The 22,353-nt window shown below is 52.3% G+C and overlaps 1 protein-coding gene across 1 annotated transcript; it reads left to right on the top strand.

Moving 5' to 3' along the window:
* Nucleotides 1-1,815: 1,815 nt before the first annotated feature.
* Nucleotides 1,816-22,001, top strand: LOC308228509 (olfactory receptor 14J1-like; the record flags this gene model as incomplete). Its single annotated transcript, XM_080631894.1, has 2 exons — nucleotides 1,816-2,469; nucleotides 21,726-22,001. The coding sequence occupies 2 exons, from the start codon at nucleotides 1,816-1,818 to the stop codon at nucleotides 21,999-22,001; spliced, it is 930 nt and encodes a 309-aa protein (XP_080488020.1).
* Nucleotides 22,002-22,353: the final 352 nt, after the last annotated feature.

Below are 22,353 nucleotides of genomic sequence, written 5' to 3'. Positions count from 1 at the left end.
CCTGTCCTTGCCTGGCTGTCCTAATGATGGGACAAGAAACAGGCTGCCCACAGAAGTGGTTGTGTCACCATTCCTGGAGGCCTTTAAAAGACATGGAGATGTGGCACTTGTTGACATGGATCAGAGGTGGACTTGACAGTTTTTGGTTAAGAGCTAGAGTTGATCTTCAGTGTCTTTTTGAATCTAAATGATTCTGTAATTCTGAGAAACTCTGTTTACACCAAACTGCATCTCTCAGCAGAGAAATGACACTGCAGGAAGGCAGTGTGTCTGCCAGCTGAGGGACGGAACATCAGTGCATGCTTCATGCTCTTAACAATGGGGTTCCTCTGGAGCCCCAGGGAGACCTGGAGGGAGCCCAGTGGGGCAGAGGCAGAGCCACCTTGGGCTGGGCCTCTCCTGATGAGCTGGGAGCAAGGGGAGACCTGTGAGCCTCAGAGAGCTTAAAGGCACTTGGCAGTGGAGGATGCTGAGAGCTCCCTGCAGGAGAAACCTTCCCAGCCCTGTGCATGGTAAGGCTCTGGGTGCAGGGCAATGCAGCTGCAGTTCCTGGAGGGATCTCCTCAAGCTGCTGCCTCAGACAGTCCATGGGATCTGTCAGGAGGACTCTCTTGGTTTCTCTGTGTAGATAAGGAACAGGATGTGCTGCAGAGCAGGGCTTCTCTCTGCACCATGCGAGGGACAGGACAAGGCAGGTCCCTTGTCCCGGGGCTGGCTGCAGGCTGTGAATGTGGGTGTGCAGGCAGGGGTGCCCAGCGCTGTCCTTGCGAGCAGGGTGCCTGCAGCCCAGGGGCTGTGTGCAGGGGCAGGGACTCTGCTGCCTGCCAGGGTCAGCACTCAGCCTGCCCGGGAGCTGCCCAGGAGCTCCCCACGTTGATAGTGGAGAAGCTGTTGGGGAAGGCACAACCCCTGGCAGGGAAGGAAAAGTGTTCTTGTGCACTGGAGAGGGTGCTGTGTGGGTCAGGGCTGCTCACAGCTCCACATCACTCTGAGCACATTTGCAGAGGATTCTTCTGAAAGACACTGAGGCAGTGTTTACCAGATAGGGAAGGATTCAGAGCTTTGATGTTTTTCACTCTTGGTGGCCAGGTTGGGCAGTGGGAGCTGGGAATTTCCTTCTCTGCTTTGGAGAAGGCACCGAGAGTCTTGTCAGGACTTGTGTGAGCTGCTCCTGAGCCCCTGAGCAGGCAGAGCTGCCCCTGGGCAGAGCCCTGCTGCCGGGAGGGGTGTGCAGGGCAGAGCTGAGCACACAGCCCATGGGATGGGCTCTGGGAGCACTGAGAGGGAGCAGAGCTGGGCCCGGAGCAGCAGCTCCTGGCAGGGACAGCTCCAGGCATCAGAGACATGGGCAGGAAGTGGGGGGAAAGTGCAGCCCAGGCCTGGGCAGCTCTCTTGGTGCCTGGCACTGGAGGTGGCTGCTGGCCATGCTCTGCTGGGCAAGGAGCTGACTGTCCCTCTAGAAAGTGCAGGGCAGCTGAGATCCAGAGTGATGGACTCTGCAGCAATCTTGAGTAGGCACTAACCCACAGACAGCTGAGCCCTTTTGTCTGTCCCATGCTCAGACTCTTCACAGTTGCCTTCAAAATACTTTTTATCCCTAAAATGTCACTTATCAGGTGTTACACTGGGAAAACAAACAAACCAAACAACCTCAGAGATAATCACAACCAACTCACGCTGAGCCTCTCCTCTGTAGCCTTAAAGTGTTCAGAGTTGTGAGAGTGTAAATTGAACTTCGGTATCTGACATCCCTCCTGTCCTAACACGACACTGCTCTTTTCTCCTTTTACAGTGCCCCATGCCCAGCGGCAGCAAATGTCCAATGGCAGCTCCATCACCCACTTCCTCCTCCTGCCATTCCCAGCCAGGCGGGAGCTGCAGCTCTGGCACTTCTGGCTCTTCCTGGGCATCTTCCTGGCTGCTCTCCTGGGCAGCGGCCTCATCATCACCAGCACAGCCTGTGACCAGCACCTCCACACCCCCATGTACTTCTTCCTCCTCAACCTGTCCCTGCTGGACCTGGGCTGCATCTCCACCACTGTCCCCAAATCCATGGCCAATTCCCTGTGGGACACCAGGGCCATCTCCTACACAGGTTGTGCTGCACAGGCCTTTTTCTTTCTCTTTTTCATGTCAGCCGAGTTTTCCCTCCTCACTGTCATGTCCTACGACCGCTACGTTGCCATCTGCAAGCCCCTGCACTACGGGAGCCTCCTGGGCAGCAGAGCTTGTGTCCACATGGCAGCAGCTGCCTGGGGCGCTGGGTTTCTCACTGCTCTGCTGCACACAGCCAATACATTTTCACTGCCCCTCTGCCGAGGCAATGCTGTGGAGCAGTTCTTCTGTGAAATCCCCCAGATCCTCAAGCGCTCCTGCTCATATTCCTACCTCAGCAGAGTTGGGCTTCTTGTGCTTGGTTTCTGTTTGGCACTTGGCTGTTTTATGTTCATTGTGAGTTCCTATGTGCAGATCTTCAGGGCTGTGCTGAGGATCCCCTCTGAGCAGGGATGACACAAAGCCTTTTCTATGTGCCTCCCTCACCTGGTCAGCAATTCAGCATTTGCCTACCTGAAGCCCCTCTCCTTCTCCTCCCCATCCCTGGATCTGGTGGTGTCAGTGCTGTACTCGGTGGTGCCTCCAGTAGTGAACCCCCTCATCTACAGCCTGAGGAACCAGGAGCTCAAGGATGCTGTGAGGAAAATGGTGACTGGATGTGTTTCAGCAGCCATACACTGCCTGCTTTCCTCTAAAAAGGGCTGCCAGTGTAGGTCATGACAGGCCAAATCTGTCTTTGCTGCTTTACATTTGTTTTCCTCTTTCAAATTTTGGTGATGTTGTCTTCATAGAAATGTCAATTTTCATCCCGTGCTTCTTAAGTAGACACTCGTGTTGTGTGACCAACAGATTTTGTGTCACTATGGGGCTCTCACTGTATTTAAGGGAAATAAATGATCCTGCAGCACCTTCTGCTCTGTGCTATGTCCTCACATGGCAGGAATGAAGGGGAATGAAATCAGCTTTCTGGCTGCTCCAGCTCTGGGATGGCTGCTCTGTGCCTGGAGCAGGAAGAGCTCTTGAGGAGCCCAAGGGCCAGGGCTGTTGTGCTGGTGTGGGGAGATGGGATGGCATGGGGGAGCTGCAGAGCTCTCAGGGTGTCCTGGGCAGGAGAGCAGGGGACACAGGGGTCCCTGCAGGGGACTCCCCTGCAATGGCCCAGGCTGGGGCTGCCTGGCTGGGAGCAGCCCATGGGAAAGGGCTGGGTGGGCAGGAGCTGGACAGGAGGCAGCGTGTGCCCTGGCAGCAAGGGAGGACAGCAGCATGGCGGGCTGTATGACCAGGAGCACGGCAGGAGAGCAAGGGAAGGGATGCTCTGGAATACTCCATCCAGGTTTCAGATCCCCAGTTCAGGAACGCTATTGGCAAGCAGGAGTGGGTTTAGCAATAGGCCCTCAGAACGGGCAGGGACTGGAGCACGATGCCTGTGGGGAGAGACTGGGGGAGCTGGGCTTGTCCAGCCTGGAGAAGGGAAGGCTGATGGGGACCTGAGATCTTGGGAAGGGAAGGCTGTCGGGGACTGGCTGCCTGTACCAGCAAGGAGGACATGGAGAATACAGAGCCAGGCTCCTGACAATGGTGCCTGGTGGGAGGACAAAAGGCAATGGGGGAGAGTGACAGAGGAGAGGCTCTGCCAGGACATCAGAAAACCTTGTTCCCCTAGGCTCAGGCAAGGGCTGCATCAGGTCACCCAGAGAGGCTGTGCAGTCTCTGGCCTTGAGGATTTCCAACTCAGGCTAAATTAAGCCTTGAACCACTAGCTGTGACCCTGTTCCTGACGAGTTGGACTTAAGAACTCCTGGGGTCCCTACCAACCTCTGTTCTCTTATGATCCTACAATGATAGGTTTATGAAGGGCCCTAAAGTTGCTCTGAGGGCTGGAGCACATCTCTGATGAAGAGGCTGAGAGAGCTGAGGGTGCTGAGCCTGGAGAAGACAATGTTCCAGTGAGACATCCTAGCAATCTGCCCATACTTAGACAGGGCCTACAAGAAATCTGGAGAGGGGCTTTCTACAAGGGTGTGCAGTGACAGGACAAGGGGGAATGGCTTCAGCTGAAAAAAGGCAGATTTAGCTTGGACATTAGGAGGAAGTTCTTCTCTGTGAGAATGCTGAGGTGCTCACAGGGGGTGCCCAGGGAAACTGTGGCTGCCCCATGGCTAGCCATGTTCAAGGCCAGGTTGGATGGGAGTCAGGTTTGCTCTGAAGCTGTGCTTTGCCCAGCTCTGACGTTCACAAGGGATGTCAGATGAAATCCCAGAATCATTTCATTTGAAAAGACCCTGGAGAACATCGAGTCCAGCCATTAACTGCTGTGCTCTAAGGGCTGGAGCACGTCTCCGATGAAGACAGGCTGAGAGAGATGGAGGTGTTCATCCTGGAGAAGAGAAGGTTCCAGGGAGACACCTCAGCATCTGCCCATAGCTAAACAGGGCCTACGAGAAATCTGGAGAGGGGCTTTTTAGAAGGGTGTGCAGTGACAGGACGAGGGGCAATAGATTTAAGCTGAAAAAAGGGAGATCAAGCTTGGACATTTGGAGGAATTTTTTCTGTTTGAGGGTGGTGGGACACTGGCACAGGGTGCCCAGAGGATCTGTGGCTGCCCCATTCCCGACAGTGTTCAAGGCCATGTTGGCTGGGAGTCATCTTATGTCTGAAGCAATGCTTTGTCCATCTCTAATGTTCACAAGGGATGTGAGATGAAATCCAACTTGATTGTAAAGTTCTCTACTTGTACTCATGACTCGCATGAGTCTGGTCTGCACAAGAGAGGCTCAGCATGGCCGTAGAGTCACTTGGACTGTGTTATTAATTTACGGGCATAACATTGCTGAGGTTGGTTTTTTTCCGGGGTGTTATAAAACATTCTCTGTATGACTGAAAACCTGAAGAGGATTGAAATAGGGAGAAGTCCTCAGCTTTTTGCAGATTAGTGCAGAGGCAGGAGAGCTGCAGTGTCCATCAGTCCTTTCCCATTTCCCCTGTGCTCAAACTTCCACAGATCACGGAGGTCTCATGGGGAGAAGCAAAGGACTGTGCCCAGCAGAGCATGGCCAGCAGCCACCTCCAGTGCCAGACACCAAGAGAGCTGCCTGAACGCACCCTCCCCAGGCCTGGGCTGCACTTTCCCCCCACTCCCTGCCCATGTCTCTGCTGCCTGGAGCTGTCCCTGCCAGGAGCTGCTGCTCTGGGCCCAGCTCTGCTCCCTCTCAGTGCTCCCAGAGCCCATCCCATGGGCTGTGTGCTCAGCTCTGCCCTGCACACCCCTCCCGGCAGCAGGGCTCTGCCCAGGGGCAGCTCTGCCTCTGCAGGAACCTCACACCTGGCACTCCATGGATCCATCAATGGTGAATGGAGAAACATGGTCACCCCCTGAGGAAAGCCTGGAGAGCTTCTTAACTCTTCAGGGAGTTACTGGTGGCAATGAGCAGTGTGCAGGGAGGTGAGGGAGGGTGGAGGGAAGTCAGCAAGAAACGAGGTGATGGTTCAGGGCTTTAACCAATCCTTACAAGCAGGACGGAGCCCAGCAATGGAGAGCAGTTGATGTTTGTAGGTGGAGGAGGAGGAGGTGTTCCTGGAGTGTGGCTGCAGACCCTGGACAAACCAGAGGCTGTCTGAGAAGTTTCCCTCATGGGAACATGCCTCAGCGTGGCCCATGGGGAATGCCCACTGCTGGGGGTGCCTGAACACTGCTCCTCATGCCCCATGAGCCGACCTCCCTGTCTGCCTCTCCTGCACTACCCAAACTTGCCTGGAATGCAGGATCCATCCCTGAGCCTGGAGAATGCAGGAAACTCCTGAAGGGAGGTGCTACTGCTACAGGGGAAGTGCAAAGCTTCTGTGAGACACTTGTGAGTGTGGGCAGAGAGAGGGGTGTGCACAGCAGAGAGGGTGCTACAGGCAGGAAGCTGTCCCAGATGAGGTGCCCTGTCCCCACAGCATGGGGTACCTTGCACCCAAGGACACCACCTTTACTTCTGGCTCTTGCCAGGAAGGTCTCAATCCAGACCATTCCCTTTTCCCACTGCTCTCCCATGGTGCTTAGTTCTCTACCCTGATGGCATCACCCATTCCTCTAGAAGCCTCCTGTAGATGGCCTTGCTGAGGGATATTCACTCCACCTGCTGAATTGACACTATAGTAGCAGCCTACAACTACTTGAAATGTGGCTTCAGAGATGATGGAGGTTTTCTTGCTAGCAGGAAGAGAAGGAAACCTCTACAAAGTGCAGCTTGGAAGGTTCATACCAGAAGTTAGGAAAGAGAAATATCTCTCAGAAGGTGGAGTTGTGGTGCAAGATATCATCCAGAGGGACTCTGGCTCAGCCCATGGCTTTATGTTTCAAGGAGCAGACAGGGATGGATGCAGAGATGTGACTGAAGGTACAGAAATGCCAGGTGAGAGCCAGGTGGGAAAGCAAGATGGGTGTCAACAGCCTGAAGGGAAAGAGGTGCAGGCATGGGCCAGTGCAGGACAGTCTGCAGCAGAGATGAGTGAGGATTCTGGCAAGGCTGAAAGGCCCAAAAGAACAAAAGGTCTCTGTGCCCTGGGCTATGGCAGTTGCCTCTTTCATCAAGGCCTTTGAGGAGAACTTTCTTTCTCAGGATTTCAGGCTCTACTTCTCCAAGGGCTGTGGTCAGGGCTTGGCCTTTCTGCTTCATCAAACAAACCAAGGTTTTTCTCACCACCAGACACCTGCATTTTGCCTTTGCCTCCCAGTAATCACAGCCTCCAGTTACTTGCTTTAAGGAGTCCCTGGGGAGGCTTTGTCAGTAACAGCCCTCAGTGGGGCCCATTAATGCTGAAGGGACTTGGGGCTTTGTTTCTGACTTGGACTTCTTGAGAGGTTTCCTCAGTCTGCTCTCAGCACCTGAGGTTCATGGACTCAGCCCAAATACACCATGGGGCTCATTAAAAACTTTGGGTCTTGTCAAGCCTTGCAGATTGCACAGCACATTGTAGGATTCCGAGTGCAGGAAGATTGCAAAGAGTTGAATTAGGAATCAGGATAAAATTAGGGATAGAATTAGGATAGAATTTGGGATAAAAGTTATTTGAGCGTGTTTATTTTCTTACTCTTCAATTTAGAAACTTCTGTGACTTCTGCAATGCCTGGCACAGGGATCACTGGAACCTGCCAGGGCCCTGCCACCTTCCACAATGCTCGACGGGCTTGCGCGGGCCTTGCCGGAGCCAGGCAGGTCCCCTTGTGCTGAGCTCCCAGGGACAGCACCAGCAGCTGCGCTGCCCAGGGGCTGCTCCTGCCCTGACACCTTCTCAGCACCTCTGACACCAGCAGCTCCTGCACACAGAAGGCTCCTGCTTCGCTCCCAGCACCTCTGCAGGCAGAGCTGAGCTCCAAGCACATGAACGAGCCCAGCGCCTCCTCCTCACCCATCCCCTGCTCCTACAGCTGGGATGGCACCAGCACATCTCCTGACAGCTTCTCCTCCCTTTAGAGCACGCACCCACAATGTGTTTCAAGCCAACACTAAAAGAGGATTGCAAAGTCAAAGAACACGTACCTGGATGCGCAGGGCAGGCACGGGAGATGCAGCCTCCCGAGGGAGGGCTCTCCTCTGCACTGGTTCCTGCAGGGCTCTGGCTCCTTCAATAGCCCACGCTCAGCGTGGGGGCCCCGTCACAATGGGTGTCTCCACAGCGACCACCACAGCTTTGTGATGGGGCAGCATCGTGCCCATGGCACTGGGCAACCAAGGGCTGGGACTGGGTGAGCTTTAAGGTCCCTTGCACCGCAAACCAGGCTGTGATTGTGTGACTGTAAAACACGATCTGCATTTGGCTGCAGAAGAGCTCTCAGCACTGTCTCAGCCCCAGGATCATGTGCAGACATTTGTGCAGAACATCCTGGCTCTGCTGGTGACCCCATTCAGGGCAGGTCAGGCTTGCAGAACAGCCAGGATCGAGGGCATCACTGCCACCTCCTCCGAAAGAAGACCAAGGGCTGAGCCTTGAGGAGCCCCTGCTGTGCTTAATCAGTGCTGTCTGCATTGATGACCAGTGTAAAAGATGTGTCTGCAGGATTAAAGAGTTTCTTACGGAAGGAAACACTTCCAGTGCAGGCATGTTTCCTGGCCCTAAGTACCACCTCCCAAGATCTGGAGTACATCTTTTTGTATTGCAAAATGTTATTCTATCCAAACGCAATAAGTCATTCTTGAATTGTGTGACATGGTGATGACTATGAAAATGATGCCAAGTCATGTCTGGCACCTGTTTCATAGGTATCTTCTTAATGCATACAGAAGCTGAGATAAGCTTAAGCAATGGCTCTCTTGCTTTAGCCCATTGCAGGACATCTTGTATCTCTTCAGTTGACTGCAATGAAACAAGAGGCTGGCTCCAATGTGCCATTAGGGTGGAGAGGTTTCCCTGGAACTCCTTCCTATCATGTATCATTGATGTGTGATGCTAAAGCTGTTTCCCTGGAACACATAGGAACCAGACTTGAGCAAGGAAGGTCAAAGTGAAATGAAAGCAGCAGTGCTCATCTCAAGCTTTGTTCACAGCTCTCCAACAGGAGAGTAAGTTGGAATTGGAATGGTTGTTAGGACCTTGCTCCTTTCCAATGTGAAAATCATTCCATGAGGAATAACACTTTAAAGAACCTGGTCTTCTCTCTTTGAAGAGAAACAAATGAAGACAGCAATCCCATTCAAAGACCGTATCTCTCAATGCATTCTTCTGTTCAGAAACATTCTTGTCTGCCTTTTTGGTTTTCTTCTTTCCAGAGCCCTGTGGAGAGAAAGTGGCGGCTGGCTCTGTCCCAGTTCCTCAGGTGGTCTCACTTGGAATCCCTCTTCCAGGGAAAGCTAACCATGAAGTAGACACAAATGCTATTCTAGAACTGAAATCAGGTCTGAAGAAGAGCTTTGAATCCAGGTAAAAACTTCTCTTACGTGTTCATGTGAAACTTTGAGCCTCCAGACTTTTGTTTGCGTTTTATGATGATTTTTATGAGGGTGCATTTCATTAAGGAACTTAGAAAATTAACCAACATGTTTAAATACACCAACTCTACTTGCACTTAATTTGATGCATTTAAACAAAATTACCAACATATGAGTTATTTCATACATGGCAGGAGTCTTGATTGCTTCCAAGATCAAGTTCATAAGCTGTTGCATTTTGCTTTGACTGCAAAAAACAGTGCGTGAAAGTCAAGTATCTTTCATTAATTTCTCATCCATGTCCTCTGTGGACCATTGGCCTTCACCCACAGCCCAGGAGATAAATGTCAGAGGCTGAGAGAGCTGAGCTTGTTCAGCCTGGAGAAGAGAAAGCTTCTTAAGGGGAGACCTTAGAGCAGCTACCAAAGCCAAAGCTACAAGAAACCTGGAGAGGGGCTTTGGACAAGAGCCTGTAGGGACAGGACAAGGGAATGGCTTTAACCTGCCAGAGGGAAGACTGAGATGAGCTCTTAGGCAGAAGTTCTTCCTTGTGACGGTGCTGAAGCAGCAGCACAGGGTGCCCAGAGAAGCTGTGGCTGCCCCATCCCTGGCAGTGTTCAAGGCCAGGTTGGACACAGGGGCTTGGAGCAAGCTGCTCTAGCGGAAGGTGTCCCTGCCTGTGTCGAGGGGTTAGAACTGGATGAGCTTTAAGGTCCCTTCCAACCCGAATTAATCTGGGATTCTGTGATTTTGTTCAATACCTTTAGCACTGGATGTAATTCCTAAATGATGGGCAAAATGAACCATAGGTTCCTTCAAGTGCAGTATATGTTAGTAAAGGTAAGACTGGAAAAGTAAATTGTGTTTTCTTCGCCAGTGTCAGGAAACATGACCAAAGAGCACAGGAGGTAGCAGTGTGAAAGACAGGACGTGTGAGCTTGTGTTCAGTAGGGAGATATTCTGTGATTCTGTCATTTATGGCCTTAGTATTACTGAGAATTTGAAGTTTATTAAATGCGTCATCACTCTGCTTCCCTCGGTTGATTGTAAGTGCTTAGCACAGATGGGCTGGCAGGACTGGGGCAGTGGGGAGGTGCCCAAAATGCTCAAATGCAGCATTAGTCAGTGATCCAAAAGTGCTGGGGGGCTTAACTAGACAAAATCTACCCTCCAGAATGCTCCCTATCCAAGGGTATGGGGACCCAAGTAGGGGACATCCTCAACCCTTCCAGTCAGGGAAAAGGGTGTGAGAAGGAGCAAACTGATACTGCATGTCCACAATTGGTAGATTATAGACACTGCCCCAAATCGGGTGTTTTCTTGCAGTCCTGATGCTGGTGCAAAGGCAGTCCTGAACTATTTGGTGGCAACCACCAACACAGCAGACTCATGATTCTCAGCCCTGGTGGAATCTGGGTTGTAAATACTGACTGTGAGGGAGCAGCTGTTCTATGAGCTTCCCACTTGGGCACGCTGGGGCTCCTGGCCAATGCACTCAGTGCAGCCAACACTGAGATGATGAGAAACTGCACGGCCCCGCGAGTCAACAGTAACAGAGCTGGCATAAAGCCCCTTCTGTTTCTAAGGGTATAAAAGCAGGAACCTCTTGTAGCCGAATCTGAGGCCTCACCTATATGTGGATGCACTGCATAGGAACTTCTCCATTACCTGAGACTCCCGGCATCGGCTGCAAGGCGGCTTCCCAGCTGAAGTGTGGGCCTGGATGATGATTCGGTGGTGACTGGTGATGTGTTTCTTCTTAATCTCTGTTCTCTCTATGCAGTATTGTTTTGATGCATTGCTCATTTTCCTCTGTACTTTACTTGTATATTTATACACATATACGGTTTGTTTTATTGTACTTATTTACTATACAGAGATATCTACCCAGTTTGCTTTAGTGTGCTTGTTTAATTTACTGTGCATGTTATCCAGCTAGCATGTGATCGTTTTGTTGAGTACCCTGCCTGTCAGCAGAACACTTGTATGCCCAGCAACCTCCCTGCCTCTCTTACAGACACCAGGTCCTGCTGCATTCCCCAAGGTGGAACTGGACATCTACAGAAAAGGGGGTCCCACGTACACGATGGAACCAAAAGCAGCCTCAGAGGAGACAAAACAGAGAAGCTGGGGCCAGCAGACTACTGCCCAGGAAAGGTAAGGCAGCCTGCCCACCTCTCCTCCTCTGCTTTGCAACTGCCAGCCTTTGAGCATCCCCACCTTCAGTTGGGGCTTCTGAGAACACACAATCACCTTAGCGGAGTGACCAGCCACAGGACAGCAGGCCTGCTCCCATGCCTTGGCCCAAAGCTGAGCAGAGGGAGGCCAAGGAACTGATTCGGAGCAGGGGCACTTGCTGGATCTGCTGCTGCACACCTGAAGGGAAGTGGACTTGGAGCTGTGACTCATTGTGCTTCAGAGGGGAATGGTTCAGAGAAGTCATCCTTGTGGAGATAACTGAAAGGGCCTTATTAATGACCAATGGTAATTAATCAGGCACTGAATTAAAATCAAATGGGAATCCAATGGTGATTTAGCAATAATTGAATTTTAATTCAACTGTGAATTCACAACGATTTGAAGATGATGTAAATGATAATTTAGATGATGGCTTAGGCAATGACTTTGAATTCCAGTCTGTTTGATGCCTACAAGAAAGCTGGAGGGGGATTCTTTACAAGGGCATGTAGTGATCAGACAAGTAGGAACGGCTTTAAGTTGACAGAAGAGGGTGAATAAGATGGGACCTTAGGAGGAAGTTCTTCCCTGTGAGCGTGGTGGGACACTGTCACAGATTGCCCAGAACGATATCCATCCAGCAGCAGGTCTTTCCTGGTCCAAGGCATGCAGAGTCAGCTCCGCCCGGATTTACCACTGATTTAATATAGATTTAATAAGAAGGAGAGAAATTCTATTGAATAAGTGTCAGGATGGAGAAAATGCTCCTTGCTCGTGGCAAGATTGGAATAAAAAAATCCAATAAACCCCGGGTTTGCCAGATTTGGGAGGGATTTGGTCTGCGGTGACCCCTAAAGCATCCCCAGAGCATCCTGGGGATATTCCTAGAGAATTGCAGAGAATGCCTGCAGCACCTTCAGAGCAACCCGTGGACCCAGTCAGAGCTCATGCATCACAACGACAATGACCATAGGGACATGGGAGCACAGGGGTGCCTGATTCTGGAACTCCCCGTGTTCGGGTGTGTGAGGCCATGGAACCCCACGGAACCCTTCAGTGGAGGCACTGGGAGACGACAGCTGCCCCACGGAACACAAGCTACCCATGGAGGAGGCAAGAGCAGCTCCTCTGGTGGTTCCCATCTTGGTATCTTGGAGCCGGTGACGCCTGTGGACACAGGAGCGTGGAACGAGGTGGGCGGTGATGGCAATCTTGGGGTGCTTTAGGAGTTGCCAAGAACACCTCAAGTGACTTCCTCAGAGTGGCTGCTTTGGACTCGGTGTGCGAGTTGTGCTGGCTGAGCCGGCAGCGGGGTGCTGCAGCTGCCTTAAATCCTGGGATCTGGCCTCATTTCTTGTGGGGAGAGAAAGGGCCTGTGGGGATGGGATAAGGGGAAGGGCTTTAACCTGACAGAGAGGGGAGACTGAGGTGAGATCTTTGAAGTTGTTCCCTGTGAGGGTGGTGGGACATTGGCACAGGGTGCCCAGCAAAGCTGTGTCTTCCCCATCCCTGGCAGTGTTCAAGATACAGCTGAAAATTACCTGCCTGTTTCCTTGGTACATGGTTGAGTTGCTTTGAAGATAAATCTGACTCTACAGATCTAACACCAACAAGAGTTGTTCACCTGCATGTGCAGTAGACACACAGATCTCTTGCTGTGTCATGTGCACTTGTCAGTTATTGAGGAAACTATCCATGGGCTGGGAAAGGAAACAGCACAGGAGGGAATTTTTAGTTAATTGTGGTTCTTCCTGGTAAAATCTGTTGGACTTCAGCATCTTGCTCCATATTTTCCATGGTAATTGGAATGTATTTTTGTTATTAAAGGTAATATTTCATTCCCTCCTCCCCTGTGTCCTAGGAGAAAAAGCAACAAAGGTCTCCCTCAATCCATCCTTCTCACAGAGTGGTGAGGTCACCCCTTGTCTCTGTGCCTCCAAACAGAGTAGTGCTGAATTCCAGTTATAAATTGAGGGAAATGTTTGGTTGGTTTACTCAGTTATTAAGAGATTGTTAAATGTGTTTAAGTCCCATGATCTATGCGAGGGGGTTTCTGCAGTAATGTAACTGGTCCAGCTGATTTCCATGCCCTAATGTAGAGCAGAATGTTTAACAAGAAACAGAATAGAATGGAAATGAGTGAAATTATGTGAGGATGGAAAATTCAACTTAAAGTCCCAGTTGCTGTTGGTGACCATCCAAACAGGGTATCCCACAGGGATGTTGTCATGGTCAGTGTGTGGACTTGTTAGGGACAGGTTAATGTTTGTACTCGATGTTCTCAAGGGTCTTTTCAAATGCAATGATTCTGTGATTCTAAGAAAAGCTGATTTTTAGCCTTAACTCTGTCTCTCATCAGAGAAATGACACTGCAGGAAGGCAGTGTGTCTGCCAGCTGAGGGAGGCAACATCAGTGCCTGCTTCAGGCTGTTTCACTTTTGGGTTGTTTTATTCTCCCCCCTCTCAGGAGACTGATCCCCCTGGGATGGCATCTTTGCTGCCTCTTGTCACCCTGTCACTGGCGTTTGGGACCCTGGTTGGTGGGACCCACAAGGCATGTGATGAAAATTCTCTTCCCCGTAACTGCTAGTTCTTCCCTGTCTTTCAAGTATTAACAGGTCTTTTATTTATACGTGTGTCTCTATATATTTATATGTACACGGTAATGTGATGAGGTAGTGGATTTTTCCTGGAAGCTTCAGCCCAGCCCTGGAACTAGGACTTTCCTTTAGGGTACCTTAGAGCTGTCTGTGAAGGAGAAGGGGTATTGCAGCACAGCAGAAATAATGGCAGAATCCCAGCCCCTCCAGCATGTCTTTGAAACCCTCCCACTGTCCCACACACCATTAATCAGTATCTCTTGCAGGACTGGCTGCAGGGACATCTGCCTCAATAGACAAGAGCAGGACTGCAGCAGAAGTAGCATGAGCGCCTGGCAGAGTTTGCCTAGGACTAGTAATTGGTAGTGAGGGTGCTAGTGCTCAGTCCAAGTGTGTGGTTCGTGAACGTTTGAAGGGTGTGAGAACCCTGTGTAAAATCACATTTGGGGTTCCCCAGTGTGACTGGGACACCCTTGTAATTCTCTTTTGTGTATCCCAGCCTCTGGGCACAGTGGGCACGAGCCACTTGCGGATTGTGGTGGCAGTTTGTCAAGGGAGATGGGACACACCTGACTGCATGAGCCAGCATCTCCCCAGAACCTGGGCCCCGATGATCCACACTGCTGGCTGGGGGTGAGTTCACCTCCAGATACTGAGCTATCAGGGCAGTGGGTTCTCGATAGCTATGCTGTGCTGTTCTATGATATGCTGTGCCTTGTATATGCTATATGCTGTGCTCGGACCTCCTCGAGCCGGCTGGGCCGAGGCTGGTCTCCCCATGGCCACTCCCGCAGCACCCCTGGGTGCCCAGTGCCATGGGCACGATGCTGCCGCCATCACAAAGCCGTGGGGGTCGCTGTGGAGACACCCATTGTGACGGGGCCCCCACGCTGAGCGTGGGCTATTGAAGGAGCCAGAGCCCTGCAGGAACCAGTGCAGAGGAGACCCCTCCCTCGGGAGGCTGCATCTCCCGTGCCTGCCCTGCGCATCCAGGTACGGGTTCTTTGACTTTGCAATCCTGTTTTAGTGTTGGCTTGAAACACATGGTGGGTGCGTGCTCTAAAGGGAGGAAAAGCTGTCAGGAGATGTGCTGGTGCCATCCCAGCTGTAGGAGCAGGGGATGGGTGAGGAGGAGGTGCTGGGCTCGTTCATGTGCTTGGAGCTGAGCTCTGCCTGCAGAGGTGCTGGGGGCGAAGCAGGAGCCTTCTGTGTGCAGGAGCTGCTGGTGTCAGAGGTGCTGAGAAGGTGTCAGGGCAGGAGCAGCCCCTGGGCAGTGCAGCTGCTGGTGCTGTCCCTGGGAGCTCAGCACAAGGGGACCTGCCTGGCTCCGGCAAGGCCCGCGGGAGCCCCCCGGGCATTGCAGAAGGCAGGAGGGGTGCTGGTGGTCTCTGCCCTTGGCAAGCACTGCCCCAGCCCCAGCAGCACTCGGGAGCTGCGCTTCCTGAGCCAAGGAATGCTGCTTCCAGCTGCGTGCCCATACAAAGAGCCCAGCTCCAAGAGTGCAAACGTCCAGTCCCTGCTGCCACAGCAAAGGGGCCAGGACAGGGGCAGTGTTGAAACCCAGCCGGGAACTCAGCACCAGCAGCCGCTCGCTCAGCACCCGGATGGGATAGGGGGGAGTATGGGAACAATGTAAAACCCGCAGGTGAAGATGAGAACAGGTCAGGACATGAAAACAAGCACAATGTAATATTAGTATCGTTGTTACTAATAATATTGGAAACAGCTAGGGGAGAGATACAGAACCAAAAGGGCAAAGAAAACACCAATAACAAGAGGTAATGCCCTATACAATTGCTCAGCACCCGCTGAGCGACACCCAGGGCAACCCAAGCTGCAATCCGTCCCTTCTTGGTGACTCCCCCAGTTTCTATTGCCGGAGGTGTCATGGACCCACTGGGCTGAAAAGCATTTATATTAGAGTGTATAATTTGTAATGGTAATACACATATGTAAGCATTCCTGTTATTATAATACATAATCATTTTAATTATGTTGTAACAGTTAGGGTCAGGAACAGGGGTTTAGGTCAGGGATGGGGTTTAGGTCAGGGATAGGGTTTAGTGTTGGGGCTTAGGGTTTGATTAAGGTCACAGCATCACAGCAGAGAGGGGGCAAGGACATTAGGAGTTTGGGGGACTCCAGTGAGTTTTGGGGGCTCTGGGGATATTTTAGGGTGTCCTTTGGGTGTTTTGGGGTGTTTTGGGGTTTTTTTTTGAGGTGTTCCAGGGGTGTTTCTGGTTGTTATGGGAGTGTTTTAGGGTGGTCCATTAGACAGTATGCTCCAAGCCCCTGTGTCCAACCTGGCCCTGAATGCTGCCAGGGATGGGTCAGTCCTAGCTTTTCTGAGCACCCTGTGGCAGTGTCCCACCACTGTCATAGGGAAGAATTCCTTCCTAATGTCTGATCTAAATCTCCCCTCTTTCAGCTTAAAGCCATTCCCCCTTGTCCTGTCACTGCACAGCCTTGCAAAAAGCCCCTCTCCAGATTTCTTGTAGTCCCTGCTTAGGTATGAGCTTAGTAAGGTGTCCATGGAGCCTTCTCTTCTCCAGGCTGAACACCCCCAGCTCTCTCAGCCTGTCATCATCAGAGACATGTGGCAGCCCTTAGAGCATCTTTGTGACCCTTCATAAGCCCATCATTGCAGCATCATAAGAGAACAGAGGTTGGAAGGGACCCCAGGAGATCTCAAGTCCAACCCCTCAGGAATAGGATCTGAGCAAATTGTTTAAGGCTTGATTCAGTGTGAGCTGGAAGTCCCCAAGGCCAGAGACTGCACAGCCTCTCTGGGTGACCTGATGTAACACTTGCCTGAGCCTATGGGAACAAGGTTTCCCTATGTCCTGGCTCAACCTGTCCTCTGTCACTATCCCCCATTGCCTTTTGTCCTCCCACCAGGCACCATTGTCAGGAGCCTGGCTCTGTATTCTCCATGTCCTCCTTGCCGGTACAGGCAGCCAGTCCCCAACAGCCTTCCCTTCCCAAGATCTCAGGTCCCCATCAGCCTTCCCTTCTCCAGGATGGACAAGCCCAGCTCCCCCAGTCTCTCCCCACAGGCATCGTGCTCCAGTCCCTGCCTGTCCTCAGGGCCAATTGCTAAACCCACTCCTGCTTGCCAATAGCGTTCCTGAACTGGGGATCTGAAACCTGGATGGAGTATTTCAGAGCATCCCTTCCCTTGTTCTCCTGCCGTGCTCCTGGTCATACAGCCCGCCATGCTGCTGTCCTCCCTTGCTGCCAGGGCACACGCTGCCTCCTGTCCAGCTCCTGCCCACCCAGACCTTTCCCATGGGCTGCTCCCAGCCCGGCAGCCCCAGCCTGGGCCATTGCAGGGGAGTCCCCTGCAGGGACCCCTGTGTCCCTGCTCTCCTGCCCAGGACACCCTGAGAGCTCTGCAGCCCCCCCATGCCATCCCATCTCCCCACACCAGCACAACAGCCCCGGCCCTTGGGCTCCCCAAGAGCTCTTCCTGCTCCAGGCACAGAGCAGCCATCCCAGAGCTGGAGCAGCCAGAAAGCTGATTTCATTCCCCTTCATTCCTGCCATGTGAGGACATAGCACAGAGAAGAAGTTGCTGCAGGATGCTTTATTGTGCTTAAATACAAGGAGGGAGCTCCATTGACACAAAGTCTGTGGGTCAGAGAAGGTGCGTGGGTATGTAAGTAGCAGGGGATGAAAACTGACATGGCTTTGAAAACAGCAACATCTCAAGTGGAAAAAGGAAAACAACCGTAAAGCAGCAAAGACAGACGTGACTGTCATGAGCTACACTTGGAGCCCTTTGCAGAGGACCGCAGGCAGTGTATGGCTGCTGGAACACATCCAGTCACCAGCTTACTCACAGCATCCTTCAGCTCCTGGTTCCTCAGGCTGTAGATGAGGGGCTTCACTGCTGGAGGCAACACTGAGTGGAGCACCACCATAGCCAGATCCTGGGATGGGAAGGAGATGGAAATGGGCTTCAGGTAGGCAAAGGTACCAGTGCTGAGAAGCAGGGAGAGCACGGCCAGGTGAGGGAGGCCCTTGGAAAAGGCTTTGTGGGGTCCCTGCTCAGAGGGGATCCTCAGCACGGCCCTGAACATCTGCACATAGGACCCCACAATGGAAACAAAGCAGCCAGGTGCAACCCAGGCAATAACCAAAAGAAGGCCAATTTCCCTATTCTAGGTATGTGAGCAAACACTTGGGTGACTGCCCATCTGCTTACCAGGCTAAGGTCAAAATAAAGAGCCTTCGCATTTCAGGGCAGGCCTGAAGTGCAAAAGGGCATTAATTCAAAGAAGAGTTTTTATTGGTTACTGTTCCCTGGGTGCAGTTGTCCTGCCCCTTGTTTGGCTGGAAATAAAGACAGCTCCAGCGACAGTACGTCAGCGCACTGAGAGCTCTGGCTGTCAGAAGGTATTGCCAGCCTACCGGCACAAAAAGGCAAGAAGGAGTCACTTTCTTGGGTTGTGTGTGCACCTCTTTCTATTACACAGCTGATCTGTTCCTTTGGTTTTAACATCTCAGCAACAGTCTGGATCTTTTGCTTCGCTCGAGATCATACAATCATAGAATCATAGAATAGTTAGGGTTGGAAAGGACCTTAAGATCATCTAGTTCCAACCCCCTTCCAAGGGCAGGGACACCCCACACTAAACCATGTCACCCAAGGCCTCATCCAACCTGGCCTTGAACACCGCCAAGAATGGAGCATTCACAACCTCCCTGGGCAACCCATTTCAGTGCCTCACCACCCTCACAGTAAAGAATTTCTTCCTTATATCCAATCTAAACTTCTCCTGTTTAAGTTTGAACCCCTTACCCCTTGTCCTGTCACTACAGTCCCTGATGAAGAGTCCATCCCCAACATCCTTGTAGGCCCCCTTCAGATACTGGAAGGCTGCTCTGAGGTCTCCACGCAGCCTTCTCTTCTCCAGGCTGAGCAGCCCCAGCTTTCTCAGCCTATCTTCATACGGGAGGTGCTCCAGTCCCCTGATCATCCTTGTGGCCCTCCTCTGGACTTGTTCCAACAGTTCCATGTCCTTTTGATGTTGAGGACACCAAAGCTGCACACAATACTCCAAGTGAGGTCTCACGGGGGCAGGATCACCTCCTTCGACCTGCTGGTCACGCTCCTTTTGATGCAGCCCAGGATACGGTTGGCTTTCTGGGCTGCAAGCGCACCCTGCAGCCGGCTCATGTTCATTTTCTCATTGACCAACACCCCCAAGTCCTTCTCTGCAGGGCTGCTCTGAATCTCTTCTCTGCCCAACCTGTAGCTGTGCCTGGGATTGCTCCAACCCAGGTGTAGGACCTTGCACTTGGCATGGTTAAACTTCATAAGGTTGGCATCAGCCCACCTCACAAGTGTGTCAAGGTCCCTCTGCCTGGCATCCCTTCCCTCTGGTAATTTCACTTCCTCTGCAACCCCTGGTAGGTAGGCATGCCATTTTCTGCCAGTGGTTTTATGCAACTCCATCCTGAGGAGCAGTTCCCTTTGGGATACTGTCAAGTCAATTGCATAGATTGAATGGATGGCTTGTACTGGTTGGTCTTGATCAATGTTCTCCGCTTGTTTTACTGCTGGGACTAAAGACAAGAGTCCCTTTTCTCACTCCAAATACCCTGGTTCAGTGTCTTTGAAAGAGGTGACTTGAACATTAAAGTCCTTTTTGGTCCATCAGGGCCAGTCTGAATTGGTCACAGGAAGAGCCATGCTCAGCAAAACCCCATTCTACTATGAGAGGGTGGTGTCGGTGTACAGGCCCCAGGGACCGGTATGGTTTTAATTCCTGTATTAGGTATTTCCTGCTTCCTCATGCTCTGGATTCTATTCCCATGGTTTTCCCTTTCGCAACAGTTAGTACAGTGGACGAGCAATGATAGAGAATCCAGGTCCATGTTTCTTCCAGTATCCTGCAGGACCCATAAGCTGTTGTAATTTCTTCGTAGAGTGGGGCATCTGCCCTTGTTCTGTTTTTCTGCAGGTGTCGGCAGGAATCACTGCACTGCTGCTATCCACCAAGTACCCTCCGATTTGTCTGGTTTCTACTTGGTTTCAGACATTCCTCAGGTGGAACTTCAACCTGTGCACCACAGAGTGCTTGCCACACTGCTTTTTGATGCAGTTCATTGGGGCAATCTCCTCTGATTAAGACATCATCTATATAATGGTACATTTTCAGCTTCTGAGGAAGTGAGACCTCCCGTGGGTTTGTTGTGTTCATGGGAGGGAGCTGAGTCCCCTTCCAGCCCCAGGGCTGCAATCCCAGGAGGAGATGCCTCAGCTAAGAAGGCTGAATCCCTTCCTTCAGCAGGTGTAAAGTTGATCCCAGCCTGTCCTGGCCTCGCTGCCCTGTCTGATGATGGGACAAGAAATAGGCTGCCCGCAGAAGTGGTTGTGTCACCATCCCTGGAGGTTTATATAAGACATGTTCTAGGGGACAATACTGATGTGACTTGCCAGTGTTCGGTTAATGGTGGACTCAATTTTCTTAAGGGTCTTTTCCAACCTAAATAGTTCCATGAATTTACAAAATCTCGTTGTTCAGACCAATCTCTGTCTCTCATCAGAGAAATGACACTGCAGGCAGGCAGTGTGTCTGCCAGCTGAGGGAGGGAACATCAGGGCTTGCTTCAGGCTGTTTCCCATGGGGTTCCCCTGGAGCCCTAGGGAGCCCTGGAGGGAGCCCAGCAGGGCAGAGGCAGAGACACCTTGGGCTGGGCCCCTGCTGCTGAGCTGGGCCGGCTCCTGGTATGCAGAGAGATGCTGGCAAGCGGGCAGTGCTGCAGAGAGACAGCTCTGGCCAGGAGCAGGGCTGGGGCACTGCCTGCAGGCACCCAGGGGAGACCTGCGAGCCTCAGAGAGCTTAAAGGCACTTGGCAGTGGAGGATGCTGAGAGCTCCCTGCAGGAGAAACCTTCCCAGCCCTGTGCATGGTAAGGCTCTGGGTGCAGGGCAATGCAGCTGCAGTTCCTGGAGGGATGTGCTCAAGCTGCTGCCTCGGACAGTCCATGGGATCTGTCAGGAGGACTCTCTTGGTTTCTCTGTGTAGATAAGGAGCAGGATGTGCTGCAGAGCAGCCATGTGAGGGACAGGACAAGGCAGGTCCCTTGTCCCGGGGCTGGCTGCAGGCTGTGAATGTGGGTGTGCAGGCAGGGGTGCCCAGTGCTGTCCTTGCGAGCAGGGTGCCTGCAGCCCAGGGGCTGTGTGCAGGGGCAGGGACTCTGCTGCCTGTCAGGGTCAGCACTCAGCCTGCCCGGGAGCTCCCCATGGTGCTGGGGGAGAGACGCTGGGAGGGAAGGAACAACCCCTGGCAGGGAAGGAAAAGTGTTCTTGTGCACTGGAGAGGGTGCTGTGTGGGTCAGGGCTGCTCAGAGCTCCACATCTCTCTGAGCACATTTGCAGAGGGTCCTTCTGAAAGACACTGAGGGAGCGTTTACCTTAGAAGGAAGGATCCTGAGCTCTGATGTTTTTCACTCCTGGTGGGCAGGTTGGGCAGTGGGAGCTGGGAATTTCCTTCTCTGCTTTGGAGAAGGCACAGAGAGTCTTGTCAGGACTTGTGTGAGCTGCTGCTGAGCCCCTGCAGAGGCAGAGCTGCCCCTGGGCAGAGCCCTGCTGCCGGGAGGGGTGTGCAGGGCAGAGCTGAGCACACAGCCCATGGGATGGGCTCTGGGAGCACTGAGAGGGAGCAGAGCTGGGCCCAGAGCAGCAGCTCCTGGCAGGGACAGCTCCAGGCAGCAGAGACATGGGCAGGGAGTGGGGGGAAAGGGCAGCCCAGGCCTGGGGAGGGTGCGTTCAGGCAGCTCTCTTGGTGCCTGGCACTGGAGGTGGCTGCTGGCCATGCTCTGCTGGGCAAGGAGCTGACTGTCCCTCTAGAAAGTGCAGGGCAGCTGAGCTCTCCTGCTCACATTCCTACCTCAGGGAAGTTGGACTTGTTGTGCTAAGTTTCTCTTTGGGACTTGGCTGTTTTGTGTTCATTGTGGAGTCCTATGTGCAGATCTTCAGGGCCGTGCTGAGGATCCCCTCTGAGCAGGGACGCCACAAAGCCTTTTCCACGTGCCTCCCTCACCTGGCCGTGCTCTCCCTGCTTCTCAGCACTTCAGCATTTGCCTACCTGAAGCCCCCCTCCACCTCCACCCCATCCCTGGATCTGGTGGTGTCAGTGCTGTACTCGGTGGTGCCTCCAGCAGTGAACCCCCTCATCTACAGCCTGAGGAACCAGGAGCTCAAGGATGCTGTGAGGAAGCTGGTGACTGGATGTGTTTTTTTTTAAAACTTTTTTTTTACCCTGCAAAGGGTGCCAAGTGTAGGTCATGACAGGCCACGTCTGTCTTTGCTGCTTTAGATTTGTTTTCCTGTTTCAATTTTTGGTGATGTTGTCTTCATAGAAATGTCAGTTTTCATCTCCTGCTGCTTAAGTAGCCACCGTTGGATGTGACCCACAGACTTCGTGTCAGTGAGGGTCTGTCATTGTATTTATGGGAAATAAATGATCCTGCAGCAACTTCTTCTCTGTGCTATGTCCTCCCATGGCAGGAATGAAGGGGAATGAAATCAGCTTTCTGGCTGCTCCAGCTCTGGGATGGCTGCTCTGTGCCTGGAGCAGGAAGAGCTCTTGAGGAGCC

The sequence above is a fragment of the Psittacula echo genome (genome assembly GCF_963264785.1).
Source record: "Psittacula echo genome assembly, chromosome: 19".
In the NCBI taxonomy this organism is placed as follows: domain Eukaryota; kingdom Metazoa; phylum Chordata; class Aves; order Psittaciformes; family Psittacidae; genus Psittacula; species Psittacula echo.
The sequence above is the reverse complement of the archived record's forward strand: the minus strand, read 5'-3'. Positions and strand labels throughout refer to the sequence as shown.